Source organism: Catharus ustulatus, chromosome 5 (genome assembly GCF_009819885.2).
Source record: "Catharus ustulatus isolate bCatUst1 chromosome 5, bCatUst1.pri.v2, whole genome shotgun sequence".
Lineage (NCBI taxonomy): Eukaryota > Metazoa > Chordata > Aves > Passeriformes > Turdidae > Catharus > Catharus ustulatus.
Window position 1 is genome coordinate 63,104,953 of NC_046225.1, and position 27,860 is coordinate 63,132,812.

At 40.9% G+C, this 27,860-nt stretch overlaps 1 protein-coding gene across 3 annotated transcripts in view; it reads left to right on the forward strand.

Moving 5' to 3' along the window:
• The first annotated feature begins 269 nt into the window (after positions 1 to 269).
• Positions 270 to 27,860, forward strand: part of STK32B (serine/threonine kinase 32B) — a 166,781-nt gene continuing 139,190 nt past the window's right edge. For 2 of the 3 annotated variants that reach the window (XM_033060434.2, XM_033060435.2), the window contains exon 1: positions 270 to 571. In XM_033060434.2, coding sequence (XP_032916325.1) covers positions 496 to 571 — 76 coding nt within the window. In that variant the 5' untranslated portion in view covers positions 270 to 495. The remainder of the gene's footprint in view (positions 572 to 27,860) is intronic. The other variant, XM_033060433.2, reaches the window with a different exon arrangement.

Genomic DNA, 27,860 nt, shown 5'->3' on the forward strand with positions numbered 1-27,860 from the left:
ATCCCTGTCCCGCAGACACCGCCGCCGGGGGGGCGGGCAGGGCAGGGCAGGGCAGGGCAGGGCAGGGCAGGGTGCGGACCGGCCCCGCTGCCGGGGCAGGAGAGGGGACCCCGCGCTCCCCAGTGCCGGTCTGGGAGGAGGGAAAGCAGAGCTGGGAGGATCCGCGAGGATCCAGGTAGATCCAGCTTTTACCGCTTACCAAAAGCCACCAGCAGCAGGACCTCCGCCTCCTCCCTCCCTCCCTCCCTCCTCCATCCCTCCCTCCTCCCCGAACTCCCTCCCTCCCCAGCCCCTCCGCGATGAGAGAAGGGCCAAGTCTGTGCGCGCCAGCCAGCAGCGCTCTGTGCCAGGGGCAGGCGGATGGCTCTCATGTCGCAGGGTGACTGCTAGCCCTGCGGAGGCTCCCCGGCCGGGCCGGGCCGGGCAGGCGGCGGGCGGAGCTGCCCCGTTGCCGGGGTGCGGCCGGCGCGCCCCGCGGGATGCTGGCGGCGGGGGATGCGGAGCCGGCCGCGGACTAACATGGGGGGCGGCCACTCCCACAGGGCGCCCGTCTTCGACGAGAACGAGGACGGTGAGTGCGGAGCTGTCCGCGGTACCGAGCCGCGCTGCCGGGGCCGCGGCTGCTCCGGCGGGCGGGTCCGGGCGCGCTCCGTGCGGGACCGCGGATCTCCCCGCGGGCTCAGCGCGGGTGCGCTGCCCGGGGAGCAGCGGGACACAGCCCAGCCCGCCTTTGTGCAGCCAGCCTCAACAGAGAGCGGGCGGCTGCTCTTAGGCACAGGCTCGAGTCCAGCGCATCTTCAGCTGGGGGTTAGGCACATGGCAGGTAACTTCAAACCTGCGTTTATCAGTGGGCATCGTTTTTGAGATGGATGTCCACGTTTTTAGTTTTGTTCATAGTCGTCTCTTTGCCCACCTGGCTGTTTTAAATGGTGATGTCTCTCTTACTCATTACTTCTTCCGTCACCTTTACTTTCTGAAACTTTTTTTTAGCATGTTCTATTACTCCGAGTTTCTACTCCCTACCTAGATAATATGTCATAAGAAAGCGTGTCTTGTAAAGTTTGTGGAAGGCAGTGGAAAAGTTTGCCTAAAATGTGGTATTTCTTTTCTCATTATGCATTTAAATGTAATTTTCCAACATAGACTGTGTTTAATTGGAATTATGTGAATGAATTTCAATTAAAATCATTTTAGGTATTGAAGCAGAAAGAACAGAGCACTCTTAGAAAGCAGATATTTGTATATTAACAATGTAACAATACACAAATGTAGAAATGTTTTTAATGTTACTTATGGGATAGATGTTGCTGCCAATCTGAACAATGGATGCTTAATTTTGAGGAACTTCCCCAGAAGTTCCTGGGGAAATGTAATAATATATTTTATTAGGAAGTGATTGTGCCCTAATAGACGCACATTGTTTTGGCTTCCTGGGTTTCATGACAAGTCAAAGACATGTATGGTCTGCCCTATATGTTCAGGGCACATGGAGATATTTGCATTGCTTTACTACTAGGGGGAAACTTCCTAATGCATGTAAAGTACTTGAAAGGGTGACTATATCTTTACTTGCATTTGAGATGAGATTACCATTTCCTATTCCTTGGCAAATCGTGATGAGGTGTGGTTTACAACATGCCGTCGTTTGTGTGGGGAATGGGACAGACTGTTCACCATTTGTGTGCTGTGGAGCTGTAGCTGCCATTTTCTTGTACTGATAAAACATTTCAGACCTTTGCCATAGGTCATGCTGTGTAAACTTACAAGTGAGGCAGAGCCCCCCTGACCTCCCCCCAGGAAAAGTCTCAACCATGCACAATTGGTGTTGGAAACCTTGAGGGAGCTCACTGAGAAATGCTCCAGAGTGAAAGCATGCTATTAATCTTGTCTAGACACCCCAAGGTAAAAAGAAACCCATGCTCCTGCCTTTGAAGGCTTCTAATTGGGCTCTCTTGAGTTAGCAGTTTCCATTAATTAATACCACCTCTTTTTTTCCCCATGGTACAAAATTGTGGTCAGTTTCTGAACAAAATGAACAAAGTTCAATAGTAAATTATTGCAGAAACACCTTCATGGCACTTAGTTCTCTTTCTATCCAGAAAACATTTCTACAATGTAGCCAGTATTAACAGCTAATAAAAAAAAAAGCACATGAAGTATCTATGGATTTCAATTAGGTTATTATTTATTCTTTGCATGGTTTTGTTTTGTTCTGAGGTGGTTTTCTTCATTATGAATATTCCTAACATAATGTTTTATTCCTCTTAGGATACTTTGGCACAACTATCTAGTTCAGAAGAGTCTATTGCTTTTGAAACAATAACCAATTTCCTATAGTACTTACAAAATATTATTCAAGATATTGTTTTCCCAAGTACCTAGACAATGTGGGGAAATATCTCCTCTTTAAAAATGTATCTTACAGAATTTAATACGAAATGAAGCTGTTTTTTCATATTCCCACTAGTAGCTATAAAAGTCACCATTTCCCACAATATTGGACTGAATATGTAATAAAAAAAGAAAGATAATGAGAAAGTATTGCAAGAGAAAGTGGATTTGTTTCTTGAGATGATAAAATTGCTCAAGATTGACAATCAATAGAGAACTGGAATACGTAAGTTGTGCATGAAGATATAGCAATATTGGAAACTAATCTATTTAGTGTATTGTGTATAATGTCACAGCTGCCTCTTAAAATTATAAAAATAAGCAGAAAAAAGTATTGCCATTTTATATCCAAGCATTTTTATGATGGATGTAGAATAAAAAATGAATTTTGGAAGTAAAGGTTTAAAACCATTTATCATTACTCTGGAAACCATGGAAAAAGTCACTTACTCAGTGTATTAGTTAAGAAATAAATATATGGAAATAATGTGTGAGGAGCACCCAGGTGCTGCCTGACAAGCCTATGGGGTGTCTGTTCCAGAGTTACAACTCCTGCTTTCTCATGAGAAGAGGTGCTGATCCATTGAGTCGATCTAAAAACTGTAAGCTGTATGTAGACTCCCCTCCATGCTCAGGATAATAGAAAAAATATTATAGGGAACCAGAAGCCTGAACTACATGCTGTGAGTCCCCAGTTATTACAACCAGTACAATACATCATTATCATACACTAATATTTTTAAAGGAAGTAATGCATACCATTTTTACCAGCTACATTAACTCTGTGTTCTATTTTCAATAAAAGGATCTTCCAGAATTTCACTCTTTGAATGGTTAGAAACATCTGTCTTCCTGACTAGGTTTCTTAACATGCTTACAAGATTTGTGTTTAATTCAAGTTTTTGTTTGTTTAAAATGCTGTTCTTCTCCAAGATTATTCTGGGGCTTTGCTAGACAGCAAAAATGTCCCCTCTCACTCTTTGATTTGTAGGGAAACCTTTTCTATTTTTTAATTATTTCTACTGCTTTCTCACTTCCTGTGCCCTTGCATCTGTGTGCATTTTGACCTGTCTTGGTTTCACACAGAAAACCCAAATTATACACAGAATTGTAGGTGAGTTTTCACCAGGACCTTGTGTTGGAAAAAAGACATCCCATTCTCTACTGGAAATGAGTTCTAGTGCAGCCTATAATTACATATGCCCTTTTCATGGACATACCATGTGGATAGCTCTGTCAGCCTGTGGTCAGTGCCCTGCTCAGTAGTTTCCACTGATGAACTCCAACCCACATTAAAAATTGTTGGTGTTCCTATGTACATGGCCTTTTGCAGGACTGAATTTTGCTCCATTTCTATTATTCATAGTCTCAGAGATGATCCTTTCCTTGCAACTCTCTAATTCTTCTTTATACAATGTTTGAAATTATGACCACTCTGATCAGCTCCATGCTAGTTATCAAGACCACTGAACACTTTGTGTAAGTATTCAGCTGGATCATATCCAGACTTAATCTTCTTTGCTGTTAACCCCTGCCAGCCTCATATTTCCCATTTCTAAATAATACTCTGTCCTGTGTTACTGCCATGGTTTAATCCCAAGCAGCAAATCACTCAGCCCCACACAGCCACTTGGTCACTCCCCCCAGGTGGGATGAGGGACAGAATTGGAATAATAAAAGTGACAAAGCTCATAAAGACAATTTAATAGGGAAAGCAAAAGCTGTGCACACAAACAATGCAATACAAGGAATTTATTCGCTGCTTCTTAGGCAGTGTTCAGCCATAGCCAGGAGAGCAGGGCTCATCACATGTGATGGTGACTTGGGAAGACAAATGCCATCACACTGAATGTTTCCCCTTCCTTCTTCTTTATATACTGAGCATGAAGCCACATGGTGTGGGATGTGGTGTGGGATATCCCTGGGTCAGCAGGGGTCAGCTGTCCTGGCTGTGTCCCCTCCCAGCTCCTTGTGCTCCCCTGGGCTCCTCACTGGTGGGGTGATGGACAGAAAAGGCCTTGGCTCTGTGGAAATGCTGCTCAGCAATAGCTGAAACATCCCTGGGCCACCAGCACCATTTCCAGCACAAACCCCAAACACAGGCTCACACTAGCTGCTCTGAAGAAATTTAACTCTATTCCAGCCAAGACCAGCACAGATGCCCACCTTGCCTTTTGTCAGTTTATCCCCACCTTATTTGGCTTTTCTTATGCTTTCTTTCATCTCATTCCACAGAGAAAAATGAAATTTAATCCAACTCTATCATCTACAAAATAAGTTTGTCACCAAGTAGAAAGGTCTGGTTACTCATGTGTAAAAAAACTTATGGTAAAACCATGCTGTATTTATCTAATTTTTTCTTCTTAGCCTAGGTTAAGGCACAACAACAGCTAGGAATAATCCAGAGAACAGAGCCCTTTGTTTGCCTAGACCTTGTACTCTGGCTAGAGATATAGAAAAATATGCTTCATTGCTCGGTTTTTATCGCTGTACAGGTTGGATGGAGAACTAGGTCTGGTGTTGTGCAGCATCACTACCTCTTATCAAAGCTAGACCCTTAAATGCTGTGGAACTATAACATTTTTTCAGACATTTTTAAAGATTTTTAAGCAAGGTACTACACAAATTGTGTAATCAATTCAGGTAAAAGGAAAACAGTTTTATTTTGATTAATACTACTGAAGCAAAGCAACCTGACTCTCTTTGCCTTGGATATTTCCTATTCTCATTACAACTACCCTCTCCTGAACATGTGTAACCAGTGCTACTATCAGGAGAGCAAATAAGTAAATTTTCCCTTATGTTAAACCCTTCAGAAACAGCAACGTGTTCACAAGAATGGCAACAGAAGCATAAGGTTAGTATTCAGCATTGGTAAATGCTCCTTGCAAATTCTCAGTAAATATCACAAGTAATGAATATATTAGCAATAACCTTCTGACTGCCAAGAGTGTCTGCTGGATTTGCTTGGCTGTGTTCAGTTAAAATTTCAATCATATTCAAAGTGTGAAAACAAAATAGTGCAAAAGAGCTGACTCAGGAGAGATATTACTACTATCAAACAGGAATAACATTTGCCTGCATTGTAGTAGAAGATGCAGAGGAAAGGATAAGAAACAAAGTGTTAGAAGTTAGAAGCTGGTTCTGCCAAGTGATATGGCAGTTGTATTTGGTTATTTGGGGCTTAAAAAGTCAGCTTTGCTACACTTACTTTTAGAAATAAGTATAGTGACTTTTAAGGAGCTTGGCTTTTTTTTTTGCTCATACATGACTTTGCATTTAAAGTGAATATGTATTTCCAGAGAGCCTTCCACTGTGCATGCTGAAGCTGCAGAGCTCGAACCCCTCATTGTGACAGGCTGTGCCTCAGTAGTGTAGTCTTGTATGTGGGAAATGAGGCATAGCAACACTCCTTGGCTTATTTTCCATGGCCAGAACCTGATTCACTGTAGTGCTTGTGAATCTACTTCAAGGAAGTGCTGAAGTCCCACTGCCTTCCCTGAGCCATGGCTTTATTCTGCTGCAGTGTTGTAACTACAGACCTCAATGGAAATCTTATGTACTAGAGAATATAGCATCTGCCCTCTGGAGTTAAACTTCCAATTTGAAGTTGTAATTTAAAATTGATTTCTACCTCGCCTCTTTAGAAAAGCCTTCAGCTTAAATGAAGAATTTAAAATTGTTGGTGAGTGTCAGAAAATATCATTATTAAATGGCCAGCTGCTGAAAAGACTTGTACTAAAAGCCTAAAATCTAGATAAAGAGTCTAAGAAAAATGCCTGCAATTAGTATGGATTCAGGTAGCTAAATTCTCAGCATAATGGCTGAGTTTATACATAAGTGCAGTGAAAGCTGAAGGACCACAGGGTGACATAGGGAAAAATGACAAATAAGAGTTTTGCTTGGAACCAATTTAAAGCAATGGTTAAATGTCAAAATGAGTCAGATTGAGAACAGAGTATGCAGTGTCCAGTGATTGTCAGTGATATGATGGTGCTCATCATCCTGCTGCCACACAGCTCTAATGGACAATGTCTGATGCAGTCACAGAGCTGCTGCACACAACTCAGATCACGAGGATAATAACACACTCTTTTCAAACTATTTGTTTCAGAAAATACAGCCCTAAAGAACAGTTAAATAAAGGGTTGGAGCCTAAATACCTTCTGTTAGAGAGAGTAGTGAACATCATGTGGGATCAGTATTTCTGCTGGATTTTTAGTTTGTTCATGGAAGTTCTATGGTGTGTTACATTGCATTTTAATTTTTTCCTTGCAAAGATAAATATTACAGTTCCCTTTAGAATTGAATAGAATAAGAATACCAAAATGTGATTTTAAAACTGCTCAAAGGCAGTTCTGTTGAAAACCACAGCTGTCAAAGGCATTCTTTTATGCTGAATATCAACATTTTAGTTAAATTAGATCCAGATTAGATTTTTTATACTTTGTTTTATGACCATGTTGAATTTTATACAATTTTATTTTCTATTTATTGAACTTTAGAGAGGAGGTCATCATTATGTGTAGTGCAAGACAGTTCAGAAACCCTAATACCAGTGTCTGTACAATCACAGAACAAAATAGATCAGTGTTGAGCTTACACTTGCAGCATGATATGAGACAGTGGGACAATATAGACAGAAAGGAGAGCACAGAAGAACAAAATTATAATTTCAGGTAGCCACAGAGGTACCAAATGCCAGACTATTGTTGACACATGGTCTGTGTCCAAGGAGGTTCAGAAGGAATATTGTGTTATTGCCATCACCATCAGCCCTCATCTTCCTGACCTGGGCTTTGGTACAATGCACACAAATAATGTGGTGTTCTTCAGACCCTAAATGATAATTGTAGGTGAAGTTTAATTCTGTATCAGTTTTCCCTTTTTTATAGGGAACTGTAAAGAAGATGAATCTGGCACTTTCATCTCAGCTTCTTGCTATCTCAAATGTGCTGCATCTCTGTTCCACCATTTGAATATCCTAAAAATGTTGTGCAATATCAGATTTACCTCACATTGTCAGGATTAAAACAAAGATCCTTTCCAGGGACAGCTGAAGTATTTGTCAATTGTACTTAACTTTACATCATCCAGATTCAACAAAACGTCTGCCTGCAATATCTTAGAGATGGTCCAGATAAATTTTCAAGATCCTTCCTAATAATATTTACTACAATTCCAAGATTTAGTTTTCTGCTTCAGTGGAAACATCCTTGTCAGGACCTCCATCTTAAACAAAGGCATCGTGGAAGTCATTGCTGCTGCTTTTGTAGAGTTCCAAAATTTATAGAAGTGGTTGGCATGACACCTAACTCTAAGAGTGTTAAGGAATTTCTTGTTGGCTTGTTATTGAGGAAGTGCTCAGGAGAGGTAACATTTTACCCACGTTGCAATCTGTGTTATGTAGTGTGCCTGGATAGCAGGATAGACTTTTTGTGAATCAGTAAGTATAAATAATTCACAGTTAACCAAGCATTGAGCAAGGTAAATTTAGAGACTCCTATTCAAGATCAAGGAAAATTCTGATTGCAAAGTAAGCTCAGAAAGCCAGATTATTGTCTCCATCTCAACATCATTGCTTTTAAAATCCCTCCTTCACATTTCAGACATTGTCTCCCATCTCTGCCCACAGCTGTTGCTTGCAGTGAGAAAGCTTTGCTCCTTCAGCTGTGCTGCTGTTGTTTTCTGTGCCAAAGAGCAGGCTTTCAGAGAGCTGGCTTCTGAAGGACTGGAAAAGATGATTGTTGGCAGGGGTTGTAATCTGAGAAGTATATGTTTGGTTTTATCCCAGGACAAGTGGTTTTCAAATGTACAGAGATATTAAAGTGACTCTACTGCTCAAGATTGGCTTCACTTCCAGCAGAGTTCCAAAGATCTGACAGCTTCCCATAGAACAAGGGGGTACAGATCTACCTCATCCCACCTGGCTGCAGTGTGACAGACACTGAGTCATGGATAGCACTTGGCATGAAAGTGAAGGAATTCCTTGACGTGGATGTGTGAATGTGGGGTTATAAAACCAGCAGTAGCTACTAGGGGGAAATAGAGATTTTTGTCAGCCTTGGGTAGCATTTTGTCCAATGAGTGAAGTTCAGCCCGGAATCAAATGTTGTACCTGACTGAATTAGAAAATGGCCAAGAAAATCTTTGGGGAAAAAACATGGTAAGGAATAATGATCTTCGTAGATCCTCAGAAAACTGTCTCACCAGAACTGTATTTGTACAGTATTTTCTGAATGTGGGCATAAAACCAAAGAAGGCAGGCTTTTGTTGGACAAGCACAAGACTCACTTTTCTAGGTTTCTCATTTAAAAAAGCAAGCTTGAGAAAGCAGAAGGTGAAACCTTCCTGAAGCAAAACCTGGTGGGCAGTGACACCTGTGACTAAGCACTGAAGGGTGGAATAGAGAAAAGAATGTCAAGTTATTTTGGAGGTTTCACAACATTTTGACTTAGCCAGAGTGAGCTAATGCTGAGATGATGGGAAAACTGTGGAAGAGAAAAGGTTGCTACTGAGATCAATCAATCCAAAGTGAAAATTCTTAGACAGTATTACAGTAATTTCATGATTATAAGCAGCACCATTTTGACTAAAATTTTGGTCCGAACCCGAAGTGCGGCTTATAATCAGGTGCGGCTTATATATGGACAAAGAACAAAAAGTTGCTGTTTTAGTTTGGAGGACAGGTGTCTGCTGAGAAAGGCAGGAGCTCCTCTTTGAAATGGAGAATGTAAACCTCCTCCCTCCAAATTATTATAATTTTGAAATCAAGGGGCTCTCAGGCAAAAATATGGGAATTAGGAATAACAGTTCTTTTCTAGGGAAATTAAAATAGAAATACAGTACTACAAAGAAACAGACCCCAAGCCCTGACACAGTCAGAGTACAACCTGACACCCCGTCAGGCAGGGTGTTGGTAGCAGTCCCATTAAATGGTGGCTGCATCCTCCTGCAGTGACAGATGTGGCTCAGTTGAAGCAGTGCCCCTGTACAAGGTGCAGTTTCCCTCCAGAGGTCCAGTGGTGATGTGGAGAAATCCGGTTTTCCTCTGGAGTCCAGTGGAGAAAGGGGCTACCTTAGTGTCCCAAAACCTGTTTTTATCTTGGTAAGAAATGTTGGGCTCTTCTCCCTGGCTGGAGCAACTTCCAATGGGATGCAGTAATTTTATCAGTCCCACAGTGGGACTCAGTGGCCATTAGCAGAAAATGACTTGCTGGACGAAGGATGGGTTGTGAAAAGATAAAGAACAATTCCCTGCCTGGTTTCAATGGATGGCCCATTAGCAGAATATTTGCTGTTGAGATAAGGATCAATGTCCCCACCCTCAACAGATGGTGATAGAATGGATACCTTTGATCACACTTTGTATTGTAACGTGCGGCTTATAATCAGGTGCGGCTTGTAATCGTGAAATTACTGTAAACAAAAAAGGAAAACTTCTAGTTCAGTCTGGTAGAGGAGCTCCACAATATCTTACCAGGATAAAACATGTGAGAGGAAGGAACAAGAACTATGGGGCACCCATCAAACTCAGCAGGAAAAGCCTGAACTTTTTGGAGGAGGAGGAGCAGCAGTAGTAAGCACTGTGCACATCAGAGGTTGTGATCTCTTGAGCACAATTCTACTTAGTTTCATGAATCAGTTAATTTGATTATCTTGAATGACATTATTTACTGCCTAATGTAGGCCTACATTGAACTGCTGCCTAATTTGCTGTTGTATGTGTGTGTATTTGTAAGCTTCCCTGCAACAGGAAAAAGTAAAAATTATTATGCAAAGATGAAAAATTGAAGAGATCAATAAAAGTTGTTGTCTTAACTAAATCATACTCTGAGTTTCCTTGGACCCAATCAAAATTGGGCATGAATAGCAAATACAGGGTCTTAGAAAAAAAGAACAGCAAATGTCTTGGATTTTCCCCCCTGTGGTTAAAGAAGAACAAAGTTGCTTTATTTTCTAGGATTCAGTCTCTAATACATTAAATGTTTTGAAGAATAACACTGATTTTTATTTGGCTGCACTTGATCCCAGGAGACTGTTTTCTTTATCAGAAATGTGTGTTCAAATCACGCTGCATCTGCAGATGAGTGCTGGTGGGCCCAAGATGCCTCTGCCTTCTCAGTCCAAGAGGATGTTGAGCATAAATATGTTCATCAGGACCTAGAACTAATTCTCTTAATACAGTATTTGATGGAACATCATTTTGTTTAAAGTCTTAAAAATTAACATTATAGTTTTTAAATTTTACATTTATGCAGTACAGTTTTATAGTTAGGCCAGTATATACTATTTATATACTACACTATAGAAGTGTACCTTTATAAAACACACATTTCTGGAGGAAAGAAAAAAGGTATCTGTTCACTGGTGAGTACTACCAGGCTTTCCCTTTCAGATTCCTCACTTATTAAAATCTGACAAATAGAATGAAAGCACTGCATGTGACGTGTATTCAGCTTGTCCTCAAGAAAACCTCGGTATTATATATTGGTCTATTCCCTTAGGCAGTCAGCATTCACCTCAAATATCCATCAACAAGGGTATGAGTAGGGTTGTACTTTTGTATCACAGAAATGAGGACTTCCTTACTTTTATTCCCAAATAAGTTATTTTCCACTCCAATAATTAGAAGACTTATTTACATGCAGCTGTCTCTCACATACTCAGTTTGACCTTATCTTTAACTCTTTAATTTCCACTTTGACTCTCCTCAACATGTATGTTTTAATAAGTAAATGAAACAATCTGAATGGAAAGACTGGGATTTGGGAGATCACTGGACAGTTCTGGTTTCAATCACTGGAAATTCAAACTCTACAAAAAGGTGTTTGTAAAAGTCTTGTTAGTTCAACACCCCTTTTCTAAAGACTATCAGCTTTCTGTATTTTCCCACCTGGCAAGGGAAGTTTACTTATGGCCATGGTTTAGTGGTGGACTTGGCAGTGTTAGGTTTATGGTTAAGCTCAAAGATCTTAAAGGCCTTTTCCAACATAAAAAATTGTATTATTCTTTAGTTTCAGTTTATTTTACTGGCAATCAGCCCATCAAGGTTCTTCTTCCAGTTTAGTATATGATTTATTTCTGCTGCAACTAATGGAAAATTCTTCATAATCAGTTTTTCTCCTACATCCCTTTTCTATTGATTGCTGTCACAGGTCTTGACACGAAGGTATCAAACACTGTAATGTTTCTGTTCTTAGAAATGTTGTCTTGTATTTTCTGATATGAGTATTAAGTACAATGTAGACACATAAGTTTCATTCATCCCACAATTAAGACTAAGGTATTTTCCTTTTAAATTGAAGGATATTTCTTAGAAAGCATTTCTAGGGTTGGTGGCAGCTTGTTTATACAGGTTTTTGAGGCTCTAATGGTAACTGAACATGGTTGATGACTCTGAAATTCATTTCCCAAATTTTATATTCCCATAAATATTTTCTTCATAATATCACAACATAATAGGAAATTTTCTGCTTTATACTTCATTAAACTTTTTCTATTTTGGTCTATTTTGAAAAAAACTGGTTTAGATATATTCATGAAATCTACCCTACAGTTTGTATATCTGTCCCAAAATATGAATGAAATCAGTGCTTTTAACTTCTATCTGGTAATATTTTATTGGCTTTGTGTTTATTCCCACTTACTTTCTCATTTTTTTTTTCTTTTTCTTTAAGAAATAAATATCAATTCTAGTTCTATGAAATTTAGGAACATTTAGATAAGTTCTACACCTGCCCTGTCATTTTTTTGCTTGGTATGATACTGAATAAAGCAGAGCACTGACTTCATCATTCTATTGTTAACATTGTTCTGTGTAAGAAGGACTGTTGTATTTAGTAAGATAAATGTACTACAAGGCAATCTGCTGCAGTGGACAAAAAATACTTTCCTTCTTTCTCCTATTTTTTCAGTGATAAGAAAACACCTTCTGCCCCTTATTTAAGATATAAAAATGCAAACTGAGTTAATCCTTCCAGTAATTATTATTTCCTTTTGAAATTGTTCTACCTCCCTTGCTGAGCAATGAGAACTGTTCTTAGCTACCTTGTTAAAACAAAGATGCAATATAATCACAAAATCAGTGTCAGCCTCCTGAGCGTCCTTCACACTTTTCTGAAACTATATTCCACTTCCCTCTGGATTGCTTTCACATTATGGTATGAAGATTGATTTTGTGCCTTTTGGGGTAAGGTTTAGATAAATCTTTGTCCAAGCTATAAAGCTTGGAAATGCTTTTGGGACAATACCACAACTTAAGCACTGTGAACTGCTACACAGAGCTTGAAGTCAAACAAGAAATCATAAAAAGATAATTTTGAGAAGTAGAAAAAGTCATTCTCTTAAGCCCAGGTCATCCTGGACTCTTTTAGCATGTGAAAACTACAGAAATACAATCTTATGTGGGGAATTGCTGTAAAACCAACTTAGCTTTTCTTGAGATTGGTTTGGACATAACATGAGGAACAGATTAGCCAGAAATTTTATGCAAATTCATGAGATTCTTCTCTGCCCAGTCTTGGCATGTATTTTTCAGTAGTTGCATGCCAATTATGCCCTTATTGCCACATCTTTTCTGCCCAATGACATGAGTTTGAGATCTCTTGCTCAAGTTTTAAAGCTAAGTTATTAAACGAGAGGGTTTTTCTTATGGTGCAAAAGCAGATGAAAAGTACTTTAGAAAGAGAAATATTAGTGTGAAATTCTCCATAAAAATCTCAGTATTGAAAGCCTTTCTGGAAGGATTTATTGATCTTTATTGAACAGAATTGTCAGCGCTAAGTGCTGTGTGATTTTGCTGGAAAGGAGTCATGGAGTAGTTAACACTAGCTGTAGATCCAAACAGGGCAATCATTTTTCTTTTGGATTCAGTGAGCTCTCTGTTGATGAGCAGAAGAGAGCAGTTGTACTAAAGCTGCCTGAGCAGCTTCAAAGTAGAAAAAGAGTTATTTACAATCACCCAGTCTATCTTGTCCTTTTTTTTTTCTTTCTTTTTTTAAATTATAGTTTGGGAAAAGGGCTGGGGATCAGGTTCACAGGTGTTGGCTGTGGCTGTGGGAGGCAGGACATCCAAGTGGAGCTTGTCTGGTGGCTAAGCAAATTCCAGCTGTTGCTAGGATAGCATCTGCTCTCTGAATGGCTTTCACAAGGCTTTTCTGAGAGTGAGAGGTTGTGTCTGCTGTTTAGAAAGGATTGAGTAGCAGTGGCAGTGAAGAGATACCATGTTTTCAGTGGTTTCAAGCACTTAGGCTGAGTGCTGCCTTGACTTCAGGTCATTGCTGCTCCCAAGCCAGGAGCCATCAGTCTGTCTCAGCAGTGTTGGATGAAGCACAGTCATGGATTCTAAAATGCCTCAGCAGAAGGAACCCTTTCACTGTTGGAGCTGTCCATTAAAGAGAAAAGATTGTGGCATTCAGGTTTCTCACTTGTGAGATGCAGAGAATTTTAAATGCTTCCCTGGGCATACAAATACTTGAGAGTAACTACAGGCTGCTCTCAGCCCTCTAACCTTCCTCTGCTAGTTCACATACATCTTGTGATCCCCAGACATATGTGGATCAATGACATCCTGAATTTTTGATCGACAGGATGCCCTGGATATGGTAGAGATGTTTCTGAAGCACTAATTTCCAGTTTGGGAAAGAAGAATACACCCCAGCAGATCACCCCAGAAAGATTGCTCACCACTGTTGTATGCAACATTTCTTCTAGTTATTAGTGACATGAAGTTGATTTCCAGTCCTTTTCACAACCTGTAAATAAGAAAAAAGCCAAAATGTATGTTTTGCTATGTTGAAATCTTTCCATTCTGTACTGTGAAGAAGCCAGAGTTGTTTCATATTATTTTCATAGACAGCCAGAAGAAGCTCTGTTATACTGATTTACTATTTTATTCCAGTTAAGAAAATATTATATAAATATACATATATTTTTAGGGACTATCTCTCTCTCTTTCCCTCTTTTTCTCTATATACACACAGATTTTTTTTTTTTTTCAATATACTTTAGTCTCATCAAAACAAACCCAGTGCATGCAGTGGGCAACTCTAGAGTTGAGTCACCAATATTCATTATTTTCTTCTAACATCTATAATTAAACTTATTTGAGGTTCTGTTTCTGTGATTATTCAGAATTGGTAAAAGCACATTTAGTGCCACTGAGTGTTTCAGGCCCTAACAAGCCTTCTGCTACATTGAGCAATTTTATCCTCTGCAGCTCACTATTTGTTTGTGCTTTGCACCTAATAACTTCTGTGGTTAAAATTAGACCTTATGTTCTTTGCATTAATATCTATCATCTCCCCACCCTGCTCACCAAGCAAATGCTTTTATTTTTTCCTGTTGTGTGGTGATATGAGGCAAATCCAAGTTGTAGCTTAGAGTCTACCAACCTTCTGCTTTAACGCCAAAACCCAGCCACAACCTGGGAATTGTGGCTGCTCTGAAGCCACCCTCCTCTCCTCAGTACCAGCTGACCTGAGGTGGATTTGGTTTGTTTTCTAAGTGTATCTATGTTTGCTTTGGTTTGTTTTGTAAGTGTATCTATGTTTGCTTTGCTTGAAGTCTAATATTTCACTTCAGTTGTGGTTTCAATCTCAGGTGGTGACTAAGTACCATACACCTGCTTGCTCACTCTGCCCCCTTCCCAGCTGGGTAGAGGAGAATCAAAATAAGGTAAAACATGAAGGTTGAGTTAAGAATATAATTGAAATAAAGTAAATTATAATAATGAAAGTGAACAACACTATAATAGATACAAAGAAGAAAATTAACTCTATTCCAGCTGAAACAAGGACAACTCCTGATCTTAGCAGTAGATAGATAAGATAAAGTACCTGCTTTCTTTATTCATATTTTATGTTTTCTGCAATGAATGGTCCTATCAGCTTTGGTGTAATTGCTTGTGGAGTGTAAATAAGCATGCTTATAAATAACTTGTAAATAAGTATACAAAGATTTCCCAGAGGTAACAAGCATAATGACGAAAGAATAAATAATCAGATCCAACTAAAAAAACTTCTGCAGTTAGGTGGTCATTTTGTGTACAGCAGTCAGCCCATTTATTTCAGTCTCCATAGAAGAACTACCCATTCCATCATCAAATATTTACTGTGAACACTGAGGCGAAGAAATATGCATTGCACTGAAATTATGGAAGTTTTCAATGAATTAAATATGGCTATTATAATTAGTTTTCTCCCCCTACCCTTTCTATACCACCCTGAAGAGAAAAAAACACAAAAAGTGATGTATATAAAGGTGTTAATGTTAACTAATAGCTCAGGTTATAATTTCATCTGAAGTCAGAAAAAATTGATCATGCTTGATCAACACTAATTTAGTCTGGAGCATGTAGGTTAAAAAAAACCCATTTGTGAGACCTGCTTTACTCCAAAATGGCAAAGAAAGTGGAGTGATTCTTGTGCAAACAGATGATTCATAGTGAGATATTATGACCCCTAGCCAGAATCAAAAAGAAGCCTCTTCCTGGCTTCAGATAACTAAAAATCAAGATGAGTTCAGGTCAGTACCTTTACAACTCAGAGTTTGGGATTTGAAGTTCCATCTCTAAAATGGATTTTATTATTTTTCTAAGAAGTATAACTTAGTTTAGAACACTTGCAAGACCTGTGAATAAAATGCAACTTGAGTGCTGAAAGTCATTTGCGAAATGTCATAGTGAAAGTCATTTAACTGCAGAGGACGGATAACTATGGGTAGGCTAACAGATGGAATTAATGGAGGAGGTCAGCCCTCTTAAGAGTATGTTGTGTCTTTTATTTAAATAGCCAATAGAAATATGGCTAGTTTAAGAGTTATCTAGTGTCTGTTGGACTCTGAGGTGCTACTTTGTGGTCAGGCAGTAATGAAATACTTGAAATTTTCTTAAATTCTCCTGTAGGAGATCTGACCCTTAAATGTACTCATTAGATGTGTTGCTAAATTGAATTAAATATTGCCTTTTTCCATGATGAGAAGCAGCTTTTCCTGTTTACAATCCCTATTTTACCCACAGCTAGTGCTGTGCAGCCCTGCTGGCTGCAGCTGGATCCCAGAGCCATGGCCAGGCTGGGATCTGTTCCTGGGATGTGCCACTCTGCAGCTGGAGCAGGCAGGGACACTCCAGGCACACTTCTGCTGCTAGTTAAAACTGGTATCATTTATTTGAAGCCCATGGTGATGATTTGGTTTAAAATTACTAAATGGGAGGTGATCCCAATTGAAATTGGAGTAATTCTGATATTTAATGTCCTTACTCAACCCAAGTATTTAATTTGTAGTTGTGGTTAGAAGAGATAATTCTTCAAGATTCAGTTCTGGAGAGAGACTCCTCATATTAGGTTCTGAATTTAGAAGGAAAAGAGAACAACTCAACTGTCTCTAGGTGTTTGATTAAAATCCTCTTCACATGGGTCCCCAACCCCATTAACATAGCACAAGGACTCATTTTTGTGTAACCCTGATCTGCAAGAGCAGTGCTTTCAGAGCCACTGCCCCGAGGAGCCAAGAGCAAAGAGGTTTATTAGCTTCCTCTGGCATGTTTGGAATTACAGAGACCTTTGCATGGATAAGATTGGTGGATGCCTCACTGAGGATTTTGTTGTTAACTTAATTTAAAGAATTTTCCTTCACCTGGGTTTCACACTGATAAATTTTATTGTAGGAGAAAACAGGTTGGTACGCTGATATTTGACATTTTATTCCCATAGCAACTTCCCTCAGAGAGCCTTCCAGTTCAGTTATTAATGAGGTTATTTTCATAGAAACTCTGAGGAAGGTGAATATTCCCACTTTCCAGCTGAAAAAGATGCTTCATAGTCTATTATGTGTATCCTGATCTCACAGGGAAGTCTATTACAGTAAAGTGAAATTTAGATTTTCTATATTGTAGCAATACATTTTCTCAAGGAGTATCTTTTCTGCTGCTTATACCTGTCAGCCTGTTTCTCCTTGCAATGATTTCAGAGATTGTTTCTGTCAGCTCATCCATAAGAGAGAAACATGGTCAATCAGAATGTCTGTGTTCTGTATGGAAGGATGCTGTGTTTTATCACTTAACAAAAGTCTTACATTTAACATTGGAGCAAGTCCTGAAACTTTTCTCCTTAGTTTCAATGTCATTGCCTCTTGAAAGAGCTGTGGAAAGGATGCAGGTTCACAGAGGCTTCCCTGCTCTTCGCTGGCTGTGATAAGGGCCAGTCCATCAATTCAGCTGTTCCTTGGTGACTTCTGATGTTTCCAGTGGTGCTACTAAGCTAACAGCTTTTCTGAACCAAATCTCTGTCCTGTCACAGACAGAACTGTCTTCATGGCAACAAGAAGGGATCTTTAATTGACACTTTCATTGATCTAAAACATAATTCACTGACTTGTGGGTTTATAATAGTAGACTTTTGTAAATTGCTGGTTATAATAGGATACATGGATGAGAAGTTCCAATTACTTTCCACTAAGCCAAATGAGTCAACGAAAAGAAACCTTTCTACTGGAAAATAGGTTACCTGAATGCTATCTGCTAGCAAAACATAGAAGCAGCCAAAACAGCTCTGTTATGATAAACTATCCTCTGGTTATACTGAAGATTTGACACTGCCTGAGTAAATCCTGATCATTTCTGTGTCACAGTGAGGTCAGGGCTATGGTCTTAAAACAGTTTCATTGTTAGCCAATTCATCAAACCTAGTAATAACCTAGTAATTCCACTTATTCATGTCACTTAGCTTCAGTGCCAGTCTAAATAGAGAGAGAATCAGTTCTTTCATAGAATCATAGAATGGAGTGTCCATTTTCTCGTGGGGCCAGCTTCATGTGAGCAGTCACACTGAATCCTGGGCACAAGAAGTGAACATAGCTACAACACTGGGTGTTATTTTCAAATACCAGCAAATCTTTTCTGACTTCAGGATTGTGTTAACCTGGCTCTGGTCATCTGGTCATTTCCAGACATCAATATCTGTTATTTAGCAAAGGTGAGGTTTGCTACCATATTTCAATCCATCCAAAGGAACATCTGGCCTCTGATGACATTTTTCATAGCACTGAGTTATAAACCAGTATTTCAAATCCCTGATCAGCTGCTACAGGCTTTTCATACCAATCTATTGCTATTTGCTCTCTGTTGAAAAAAGTGGTAGATTTGGCACTCCAAATTCCTTTTGCTTTTCTGTTAAATCTAATAGCAGAAGCCTATGTATTTGAAGTCCAATTGTTTTGGGAGTTTTGTAGCTCAACTGATGGATGTTTAAGCAGACATCATAACAGAATGAGATGTTGAAAAGTTCTGCTTCAAAATTATGCTGCTGAAGGATCACACTAAACTGACCCACACAATCAAGACTATCTGGGCTGACAGCAGATCATAAACATTCAAGTTCTCATTCTCAGTCCATGGTATCACACTGTCAGACTGATCAGGTCAGTGACCCTCCACCTCCATGGGCATGGAGGCAGTATTAAAAGAGTGTTTTTTTGTGGTTGCCTTGCAAAGGGTCAGCTCTGTACAGATCTCTCTTCTTAGTCACAGTCTGAGTCTTTCCCACTTTGTGCCTTCACTGTGTGCTAGTTCTACCCCTTTCTGAACTTGCCTTTCAATTGGTGGTATCCTGGGACAGGAGTTATTATAAATTTAATTGACTTTTTGCAATTTTATCCTCCATTCATGCTTGCCACTGTCGTATTTTATCTCTTTTTCCTTTTAAGCTGTCTCAGCTGCTGCTTTTTTAAATCTTAGGTATTTGTCAAGGGAACTTTACCTTGGTAATTGCCTATACCATTAGTCATCATCAGGATTTCTGAAGATTTTGCATTATACCAAAAAAAAAGAAGACAACTAAAACATGTCATTGTCTGTGCTAATTTTTTTGCAGCTCACATCATCAGTGGTGACGTTAAATACAGTCATTCTTTCCTGTTTTGTACTGCATTGCCAATGAGGACATGCTAGGAATTTGGGCTTGATCCCTACTAGATTATACAGATGACTTTTTGCAATGATGCACGTATTTCATGTTCCTTATATCTTCTGCCAAGCTCTGACAGCAATATTTGACCTCCTCATTAATTTTAATGGGTAACTTTGCCTTCAAATAATAGTAATTGAACTTCATATTAGCTTAAATTTTTCTGACATAGGATGTTTACTACTATTTTACTTATTTTCAGAAGTTAATTGGTTGCCTTCCCAGAATTGCCATGAAAGACAAAAGACATGCTTAGCAGATAGTTTTAAATTTGTCTTTATTGCCTGTACTCACTTATGTTTGAGGGAAAATGCAAATATTGGTGTCAGTATATACATGGCAGGGATCAGAGTTTGATCTCTACTTTGATATAAAGCAATTCCTGTTAGAGTAAAATACACAAATTCTGTACTTTAAAGCATTATAACTTCCCTGTGGAGGTGACCATCTCATTTCACTGCCCTTGCAATGATACTTGTAACCAAAGCAGCTTCCTAGGTGTATCATAAGGTGTCACAATCAGCTTAATCCAGTCTAAACACCTGTACTGCCATCAAAAGGGATGCCTGTGCTCTCCTCTGTTCCTGCTGTCTGCAGCATGCCAGACATGGTGTCTCTGTCATTGCCTTATTTTCTTGTCAATTTTTCAAAGAACAAGTATTTTCGTGGATGATCATGTGCTCTCATCGTAGCATCACAGGAAAAGATTCATAAAGGGCTAAAACACAGTTGGTGAGGTGGTCTTTGAGAGGTATTTGATATGGTGCAGTGCCTAAAGCATAGGTTTTTGATGATGGAAAATATAAATATTGTCTACTTCCTCTCATTATCAGGCTGTATGAAAATAGAAATCTTTCCTGTGAAAAGCCAAAAGCAAGTTGAAAAGGAGAATTTCTTGAAATGTTCTTGTTTCAGAAAAAAAGTCAGAAAAATGCACTCACTCTAAATGGACACAGACAGCAATAATAGTGAAGCAGAAATCATCACAAATCAATACTCAGAAATTTTTCATTTCAGCTGAGATCAGTGAAGACCTTTAGATTTTGTAGTTCTTTCTTTTCTCTCTCCAATAAAAAAGATGAAAGATGGAAAGAATGCACAAAGCAAAATGATGAGAAAGACTCCAAAAGTAGGGAACTTTCTGTTTGCTTTCATTGGAGCTGAAATCACATCCTTACTCATAAGAACAGAACTTTTGTATTGCTTTGTATTCTTCCAACTGAGATTATTTATTTAAAAGAATATTTTTTTCTCTCATCTCCTCCTGCATTTGCTCCCACAAAGCATCACAGGCAAGAATTGGCTTTTCAGTTATTCTTTTTTTTCCCCCAGCCACCTGAGAGTACTGCTGTATGCCTCTGAAACAGAGTAACCTGTCTGAAGATGGAGGCAGGACATTAAAATCTCCAATTAGGAATTGCTATGGTAAAAATTTGGACTAGTTTTAAAGAGGCATAAAGATAAGAAAATTAACTTTATTTTTTAAGTCTAATGCTCCCGAGAAACACTGCGGGAAAGAGATGCATCCACAAGAGCTCTTCTGATCACTACAATTAATCTTTGCCAGTAAACACCTATTTGTGCTCAGTCCTTCAGAAAGAATAGCTAATTTCATCCAATCTGGGTTAAAATTCTTGCGAGCAAAGCAGCAGCTAAACATCCCCACACCTCCCACAGAAAAAGAAATTTTTGTTTTTCCTCAGGATAACGATGCCAGCAACCCCTGGGGTCGCTGGTGCTCCTGGTGAAGCCCATACCAGGGCTGCCACAGGGCAACCTTTCGGTAGACTTCAGGCAAAAACTACTGACTGAGTTCTTAGACCAAAATCCCACTGAAGCTTAAGCTGTAAGGCTCTGTCCTGGCTCCAGTGGCTGGCAGACAAATCCCTCCCAGGGGCTCACAGAAGTTGACATCCACATCCCTAAAAGCATCTGGTGTCTTTTCTTGATTTTTGGTTTGGTGATAGACCTCCAATTTCCCAGACAAGGTCTGGAGATTGTGAGATGGCACTCAGGAATTTCAGTTTAAACTTCCTTCAGAGAAAAGCTGCAATGATTTGCATTCTGTTCTACTTGTCCAAGGAGTAAACTTTGTTTTACAGGCTTCAGGTAGCTGCCTGATACATTTTTCACGTTTTTCAGAATAGATGCATTTAATGGCAGTATCACTTTAATTTGGCTTATTTGGAATATAAGCAGCCCTGGAGAGAAATTTTCATTTGATCCTGGGTTTAAACAGATTCTTGTTTACCAAGGAGTCACAGTTTCCTTGTGAATGTAAAATCTTTTTTTTTTTTCCCAGTTTTTATAGAGTAACATTAGAAATACAATTATGTTCTTTTACAGATTTAAAAAGGAAGAAGAGTTTTGAGAATCAGTCCTAAGATCTTTTTTGCTTAGAAGCTTGGTTACTTTCAAATGCTAATTTTCTTTAGAATTTCAATTTTACTTCTGGTGGTGGCAACATATGCCTGTTCTGTAACAGTGTAAATTATTAGCTGATTCACCAAATTCTTCTAGTCTGTTTTTGTAGCATTTTGAAAAATGGTAGGCTGTTTTAATTCTTTCCAGTATTCATTTTAACTAACACATTCAGAAAATTCCCCAGCCATTTAGGGAAAACCCCACTCATTTTGAGGATGTGATGTGAGGTGGATTTCAGTAATTACAGTGGAGAACCCCATGATGCTGGCACTGCTTTCGATGAACAAACCATGCATGGTCTAAATATTCCGTGAATTTCATCAAGTGTGTAGCTAAATTGCATGTGAAGCTCTGCCTTGTAGGAGGACTGACATAAGGAAATCACAATGTCTGTAATGCACCACAGCAGATGTTCTTTAGCCCACTCTTTTATCTATGGTATCAGCTATTTATTTATAGAATATAGAAATAAGAGAGGTATAAATAAAATTAAATTGCTGTTTTTTTCCCAACATTCTGGTACTGAGATTTTCTCCCCATTTTAATAAGGGAAGATGTTGCTTCCCCTGTATCTTGTTTGTGACATACATGGAGGAGAACAAGGATCTCTGTCACGCTGTTTTATCTTTTTTTATTTTTTTTTGAAACAGTCTTTTCCTCTGAAAGCAATTTTAATGGATAATTAAACTTGTTGCCAAATTAAAATCTTGTTATTTTCCTCGACAAAAATTAAGTCTTATGCTGGGAAAACAAAGCTAGTTTTGAAAGTTTGAATGGAATTCAAGTTTACCTTTTCAGATTTGCTTCTGGCCCTGTTCAAAGCTGGACTACATTTCTGTGATGTGACACTTCTTCAAAGGAATTGGAATCTGATCCTTGCATCCCCTTCTGCAGATCCAGACCTTGTAGCTGTTTACACCTCCCACAGCCCAGCACTCCTCCAGCTCGGAGGGAGCAAAGCACAGGTCATGCAGTGCTGTGAGGACACCTGGGAAAGGGAGATGCACTCCAGCCTGAGATCCCACCCTGCAGGTGGCTTCACAAGGGAGCAAAACACAGAAATGAACTGTTGTGAAAAAGCCACTTTGGATCAGTCAAGAGTTCTGAAATTAAAGTCTTTTGACAATACTTTCACTTTGATTGAAGAAAGTGAAGTATGCAAACATGATCAGATCAAAATGCATTGTAAAGTTAAAAAAATAGCTGAATTTTAAATAAAATTTGTTTTGCATACAAAGATCTTGAATTCTGTCTAATTGCAAATAAAGTCTGAATAATTATAAAACGGTATTAACATAATTAGTTTATATTGAGACTAAACCACTCATTAATCATGAGGAATTGAGACATTGCAATGCAATTTAAATACAAAGCCCCTAAATATGATCAGAAACATTATGATTCATCATTAGTGAGCTAAAACCAGCTCTGAAATTTCCTTTTGGTTATGTATCTCTATCTAACTAGTAAGTTTCCCAGTCGAATAATGTATAGTAATGTCCCATTTTACTCAGAAACTTATGAAGCTATGCAGATTTGTATTCTTTGTTCACTTCAAAGGCATGCCTGCCTTTATCATTCTGTCAGCAGAAATTCATTTCTTCCTTAATTTAAGCTGTGTCTGTCTTCAGTAATGCACTTCCAGAGCATGATAGAATGTGACTCCTTATGACTACCCAAACCATTTATGAACCTTAATTTAATTTTTAGGCATTGTTCATGTTTGTCCTATCTATGTCCATTCAAACAGGGGGTTTTATTATTAGTATTGAATATACATGACTGTGTGCACTTGGTTACTCATCCTATGTGTTTTGTGTAGAAGCACAGCAACAATTTTAACAAGATCTGATGGCTGCTAAGATCTTCTGAAGTTCTGTCAGCTCAGCCTGTGGCTCTCCCTGGAATAGGCTGGAGCATTTGAAAAGTAGACAGACATAGAAAGAAGACTGCAGAACTAGTTTGAAATCCTGATAACAGTGCTATCCAATGAGTCTCAGGTCAAACTATACAGGCCAAATCTAGAAGGAAATTTTATTTTGTTATTATTCTATTTTCCTGATTCACAGAAACAGGAAGCATTAAACCACCCCAAAACAGACCTGCAAGATGGATCAGAATGAAATAAAAATCTATTTTCTTGGCTAATGGCCACATTATATCTCCTTGTTTCTGTTTTCTCTTGAGATCAGTGAGAATTAATATTGATGTGTTGAAAAGCTCATTGTGTTAAACATACAGCTTTACTGTACACCTCTTAATGCCTTAGTGCTCATGTTCTGGTTTTGGCTACTCCAAGACACTTCAAATAAAACAGTGGGACTCAACCAGGGAAGAAAAGTCTGTATTTAGCTTATCAAGTTCTTCCAGAAAGGCCTCTCTTTATTTTTCATTCTGCAAAGAACGTGTATGCCAGTGCTTTGGCCACGTTCAGTTGGATATTTTCTCTAGGAGAAACAATGTTCTTTCAGGTAATGGTTATTGAGTGTATTTGGATTACAGTAATTTCACGAATACAAGCCGCACCAATTTGACCAAAATTTTGGTGGAAACCCGGAAGTGCGGCTAATATTCCGGGGCGGCTAATCTATTAACAAAATTCTAAAAGCTGCCAACACGGAAGTGAGAGCCCGCGGCAGCCCCAAGCCAAGCTGGAGCCCGGCCGGCCCCGGCAGAGGTGGGAAAGCCTGGCAGAGGCGGGGCCAGCAGTGTGGGGGCGGGCGGCAGAGCCTGAGCCAGCAGGGCGGGGGAGCCCGGGAGAACTGGGGCTAGCAGCGCAGGGGAGCATGGCAGAAGCAGGAAGGCCGGCAGGTGGGGCTGCCTGGCAGCGGGGGAAGCCCAGCAGAATCGGGGCCAGCAGCGTGGGGGAGCCCGGCGGTGCGGGGGCCTGCAGTGCCGGCCAGGGCGAGGAAACGCGGCGGCGGTGCAGACGGGAGGGGGCGGCCGGCGAGCCTGGTGGCGGCGGCGGCAGCCCTGCCGGCGGGGCGAGCGAAAGCGGCGCTCGCGAAAGCGCCGCCGCGAGCCGCGAACCGCGAGCCGCGAGCCGCGAACCGCGAGCCGCGAAAGCGCCACCGCGAACCGCGAGCCGCGAACCGCGAGCCGCGAAAGCGCCACCGCGAACCGCGAGCCGCGAGCCGCGAGCCGCGAACCGCGAGCCGCGAAAGCGCCACCGCGAACCGCGAGCCGCGAGCCGCGAGCCGCGAGCGCGCCACCGCGAACCGCGAGCCGCGAACCGCGAGCCGCGAAAGCGCCACCGCGAACCGCGAGCCGCGAAAGCGCCACCGCGAACCGCGAGCCGCGAGCCGCGAAAGCGCCACCGCGAACCGCGAGCCGCGAACCGCGAGCCGCGAAAGCGCCACCGCGAACCGCGAGCCGCGAACCGCGAGCCGCGAAAGCGCCACCGCGAACCGCGAGCCGCGAACCGCGAGCCGCGAAAGCGCCACCGCGAACCGCGAGCCGCGAACCGCGAGCCGCGAAAGCGCCACCGCGAACCGCGAGCCGCGAACCGCGAGCCGCGAAAGCGCCACCGCGAGCCGCGAGCCGCGAGCCGCGAAAGCGCCACCGCGAGCCGCGAGCCGCGAGCCGCGAGCCGCGAGCCGCGAAAGCGCCACCGCGAACCGCGAGCCGCGAGCCGCGAACCGCGAGCCGCGAACCGCGAGCCGCGAACCGCGAGCCGCGAACCGCGAGCCGCGAAAGCGCCACCGCGAACCGCGAGCCGCGAACCGCGAGCCGCGAGCCGCGAACCGCGAGCCGCGAACCGCGAGCCGCGAGCCGCGAACCGCGAGCCGCGAACCGCGAGCCGCGAACCGCGAGCCGCGAAAGCGCCGCGGGGCGGGCGCGGCGCTCGCGAGGCGCGGCGCGGGGCGAGCGAAAGCGGCAGCGGGGCGGACGGCGAGCCCGGCGGCGGCAGCCCTGCCAGCCGGGCGAGCGAACGCGGCAGCGGGGCGGTGCTGACGGGAGAGGGGGGCCAGCGAGCCCGGCGGCGGCGGCGGCGGCAGCAGCACCACCCGGCCAGCCCCGCCGAGCCGTGGCGCTGAGCTGGGCCACCCGGCCCCGTCGGCAACCATGAGCGGGCCGAGCCTGCCTGGCCCCGCCCCGAGCCAGTAAAGCCCGCTATGCCGCGATCCTCTTACTAATTGGCCAATTTGTGAAAGCTGCGCACGGATTCTCGCGACGAACGAAAGTGCGGCTAATATTCGGGGTGCGGCTTATCTATTGACAAAGACAGCAACATTGTCGAGGCACCGGGGGTGCGGCTTATAATCCGTGCGGCTTGTATTCGTGAAACTACTGTAATCACATATACATGCAATTAAGATTCCTCAGCTGCAGTGAGAAAACAGATGTCACCCAATATTCATTTTGCCTCTTTAGCTAAATGTAATTTACACTTGAACAAATTATGTGCAACATGAGAATATTTTGAACAGTAAAACTGCAAGTGAAAGGGTAAAAATTTTATATTCCTTTGTGAGATCATAAATCAAACATATAATACACAATGTTATGTTTTTGATGTAACTTCTTTGGGTTTTTTGGTTCAAGTAAGCTTAGGATTTGTGAATAACGCAGCAGAGGTGAATGCATATAAAATACTTCATTGTTTTAACATGTATCGTTATGTATGTAGTGTTGATTAAAAAACAGAATAGGCATTTCCACTAAAACCATCCAGTGTTTTTGCAGTATGGTTGCAAAAGCCCAAGTCTATGATGTGAATATTTTCCTCAAAGAACACTTTATTCTCAGGGAGCATTGGAGCAATATTTATTTATAAAGGAAATATTTATTTTCTCTTTCACAGAAAGTTTTATACCAAATATCTGCTCCCTCAGGGCTCGTGCAGTTTGGAAGACATGGATGAGAAGGTGTGGTATGAGGTGGAAGCTGGGTTCTGTTCTCAGCTCTGCCACAACGTGATGTGTGGGGTTGGAATCAGTCCACTGATTTCTGTAACTCTGCTTCCACGGTGGTGTAAACTCCTCACACTTTAAAAATAGATTTCAGTCTTCATGGTGCTTTTATAAAGCACCACTTCCTGAATTGGCTCTCACTGCTCTCAATTATTTGTGTGTCTGAGCTCTGAGGTACTTGCTATACCTAATTTTATAGCTGCCTGGAGATGTAATGATTCATTTTTCTACAGTCACATGAGGAGACTGTGGCCGTAGAGGTGCTCCTGTGTACAGCTCAGCCACAAACCACTGCACCATCCTTCCAGATATTCCTGATAGTTTTTGAGTTCACTAATATATTTGACCAAGTATCTATCTAGGACCACATTTTTTTGCTTTTCATGGCAAGCAGGATGAAACCTTTAATTCAGATGTAAATCCCATTACCATCATCTGGCTCTTATTTGCTCAAGATCAAACTACTGGAAAATGGTCTACATGGGGCTAATTTTAAAATATGATTCTAATCCAAGTAAAGTATACTTGCACTAAAAGTTATTAATAGAGAGTTGAACCTGTGCAATGGAATTAATTTAAGGTTTATTTGAGTATGACTAAATGGAAAGAAACAAAATAAAATATTTATATGTATATATACAACACATTGCTGAAATTTACAGGCACCCATTGCTCTAAAACCATAACATGAAACAGGTGTCATAAATGCTGATCTATTTCGTCTCTTACTTAGCAAAATATCTGGTTTATTTAATATTCCTTCTTAGTTTTGAATTAATGGTGATGTTTTAAGGGATAAAAGTGGGAGAAGAGGGAGGGGAAATTATAATACTTGATTTTTTCCAAATGGATGGAAATCAAGGAAACTGGAAAGAAACTCTCTCATAGTGTTGTTAATAAGCTTCATTCTGGGGGTTTACTTGTATGAAAAATTACCTCAAGACAATACAAACAAATTCTGTTTTCTTATACTCAAGTTCAGAGATGATGTGTAAGACCTCCAATTATGGTGTGGTAATAAAATGAAAGAAGTGTTCAAAAAGTTGGAAAATATTTTCTTTCCTCTCGGGTAAAAGAAAGTATTCTCTTGAGAACGGAAGTATTTTCTTTTGAGTAAAGAAAGCTATTTTCAAAAGAGTAATAGTCATATTACTGATACTGAAGAAAA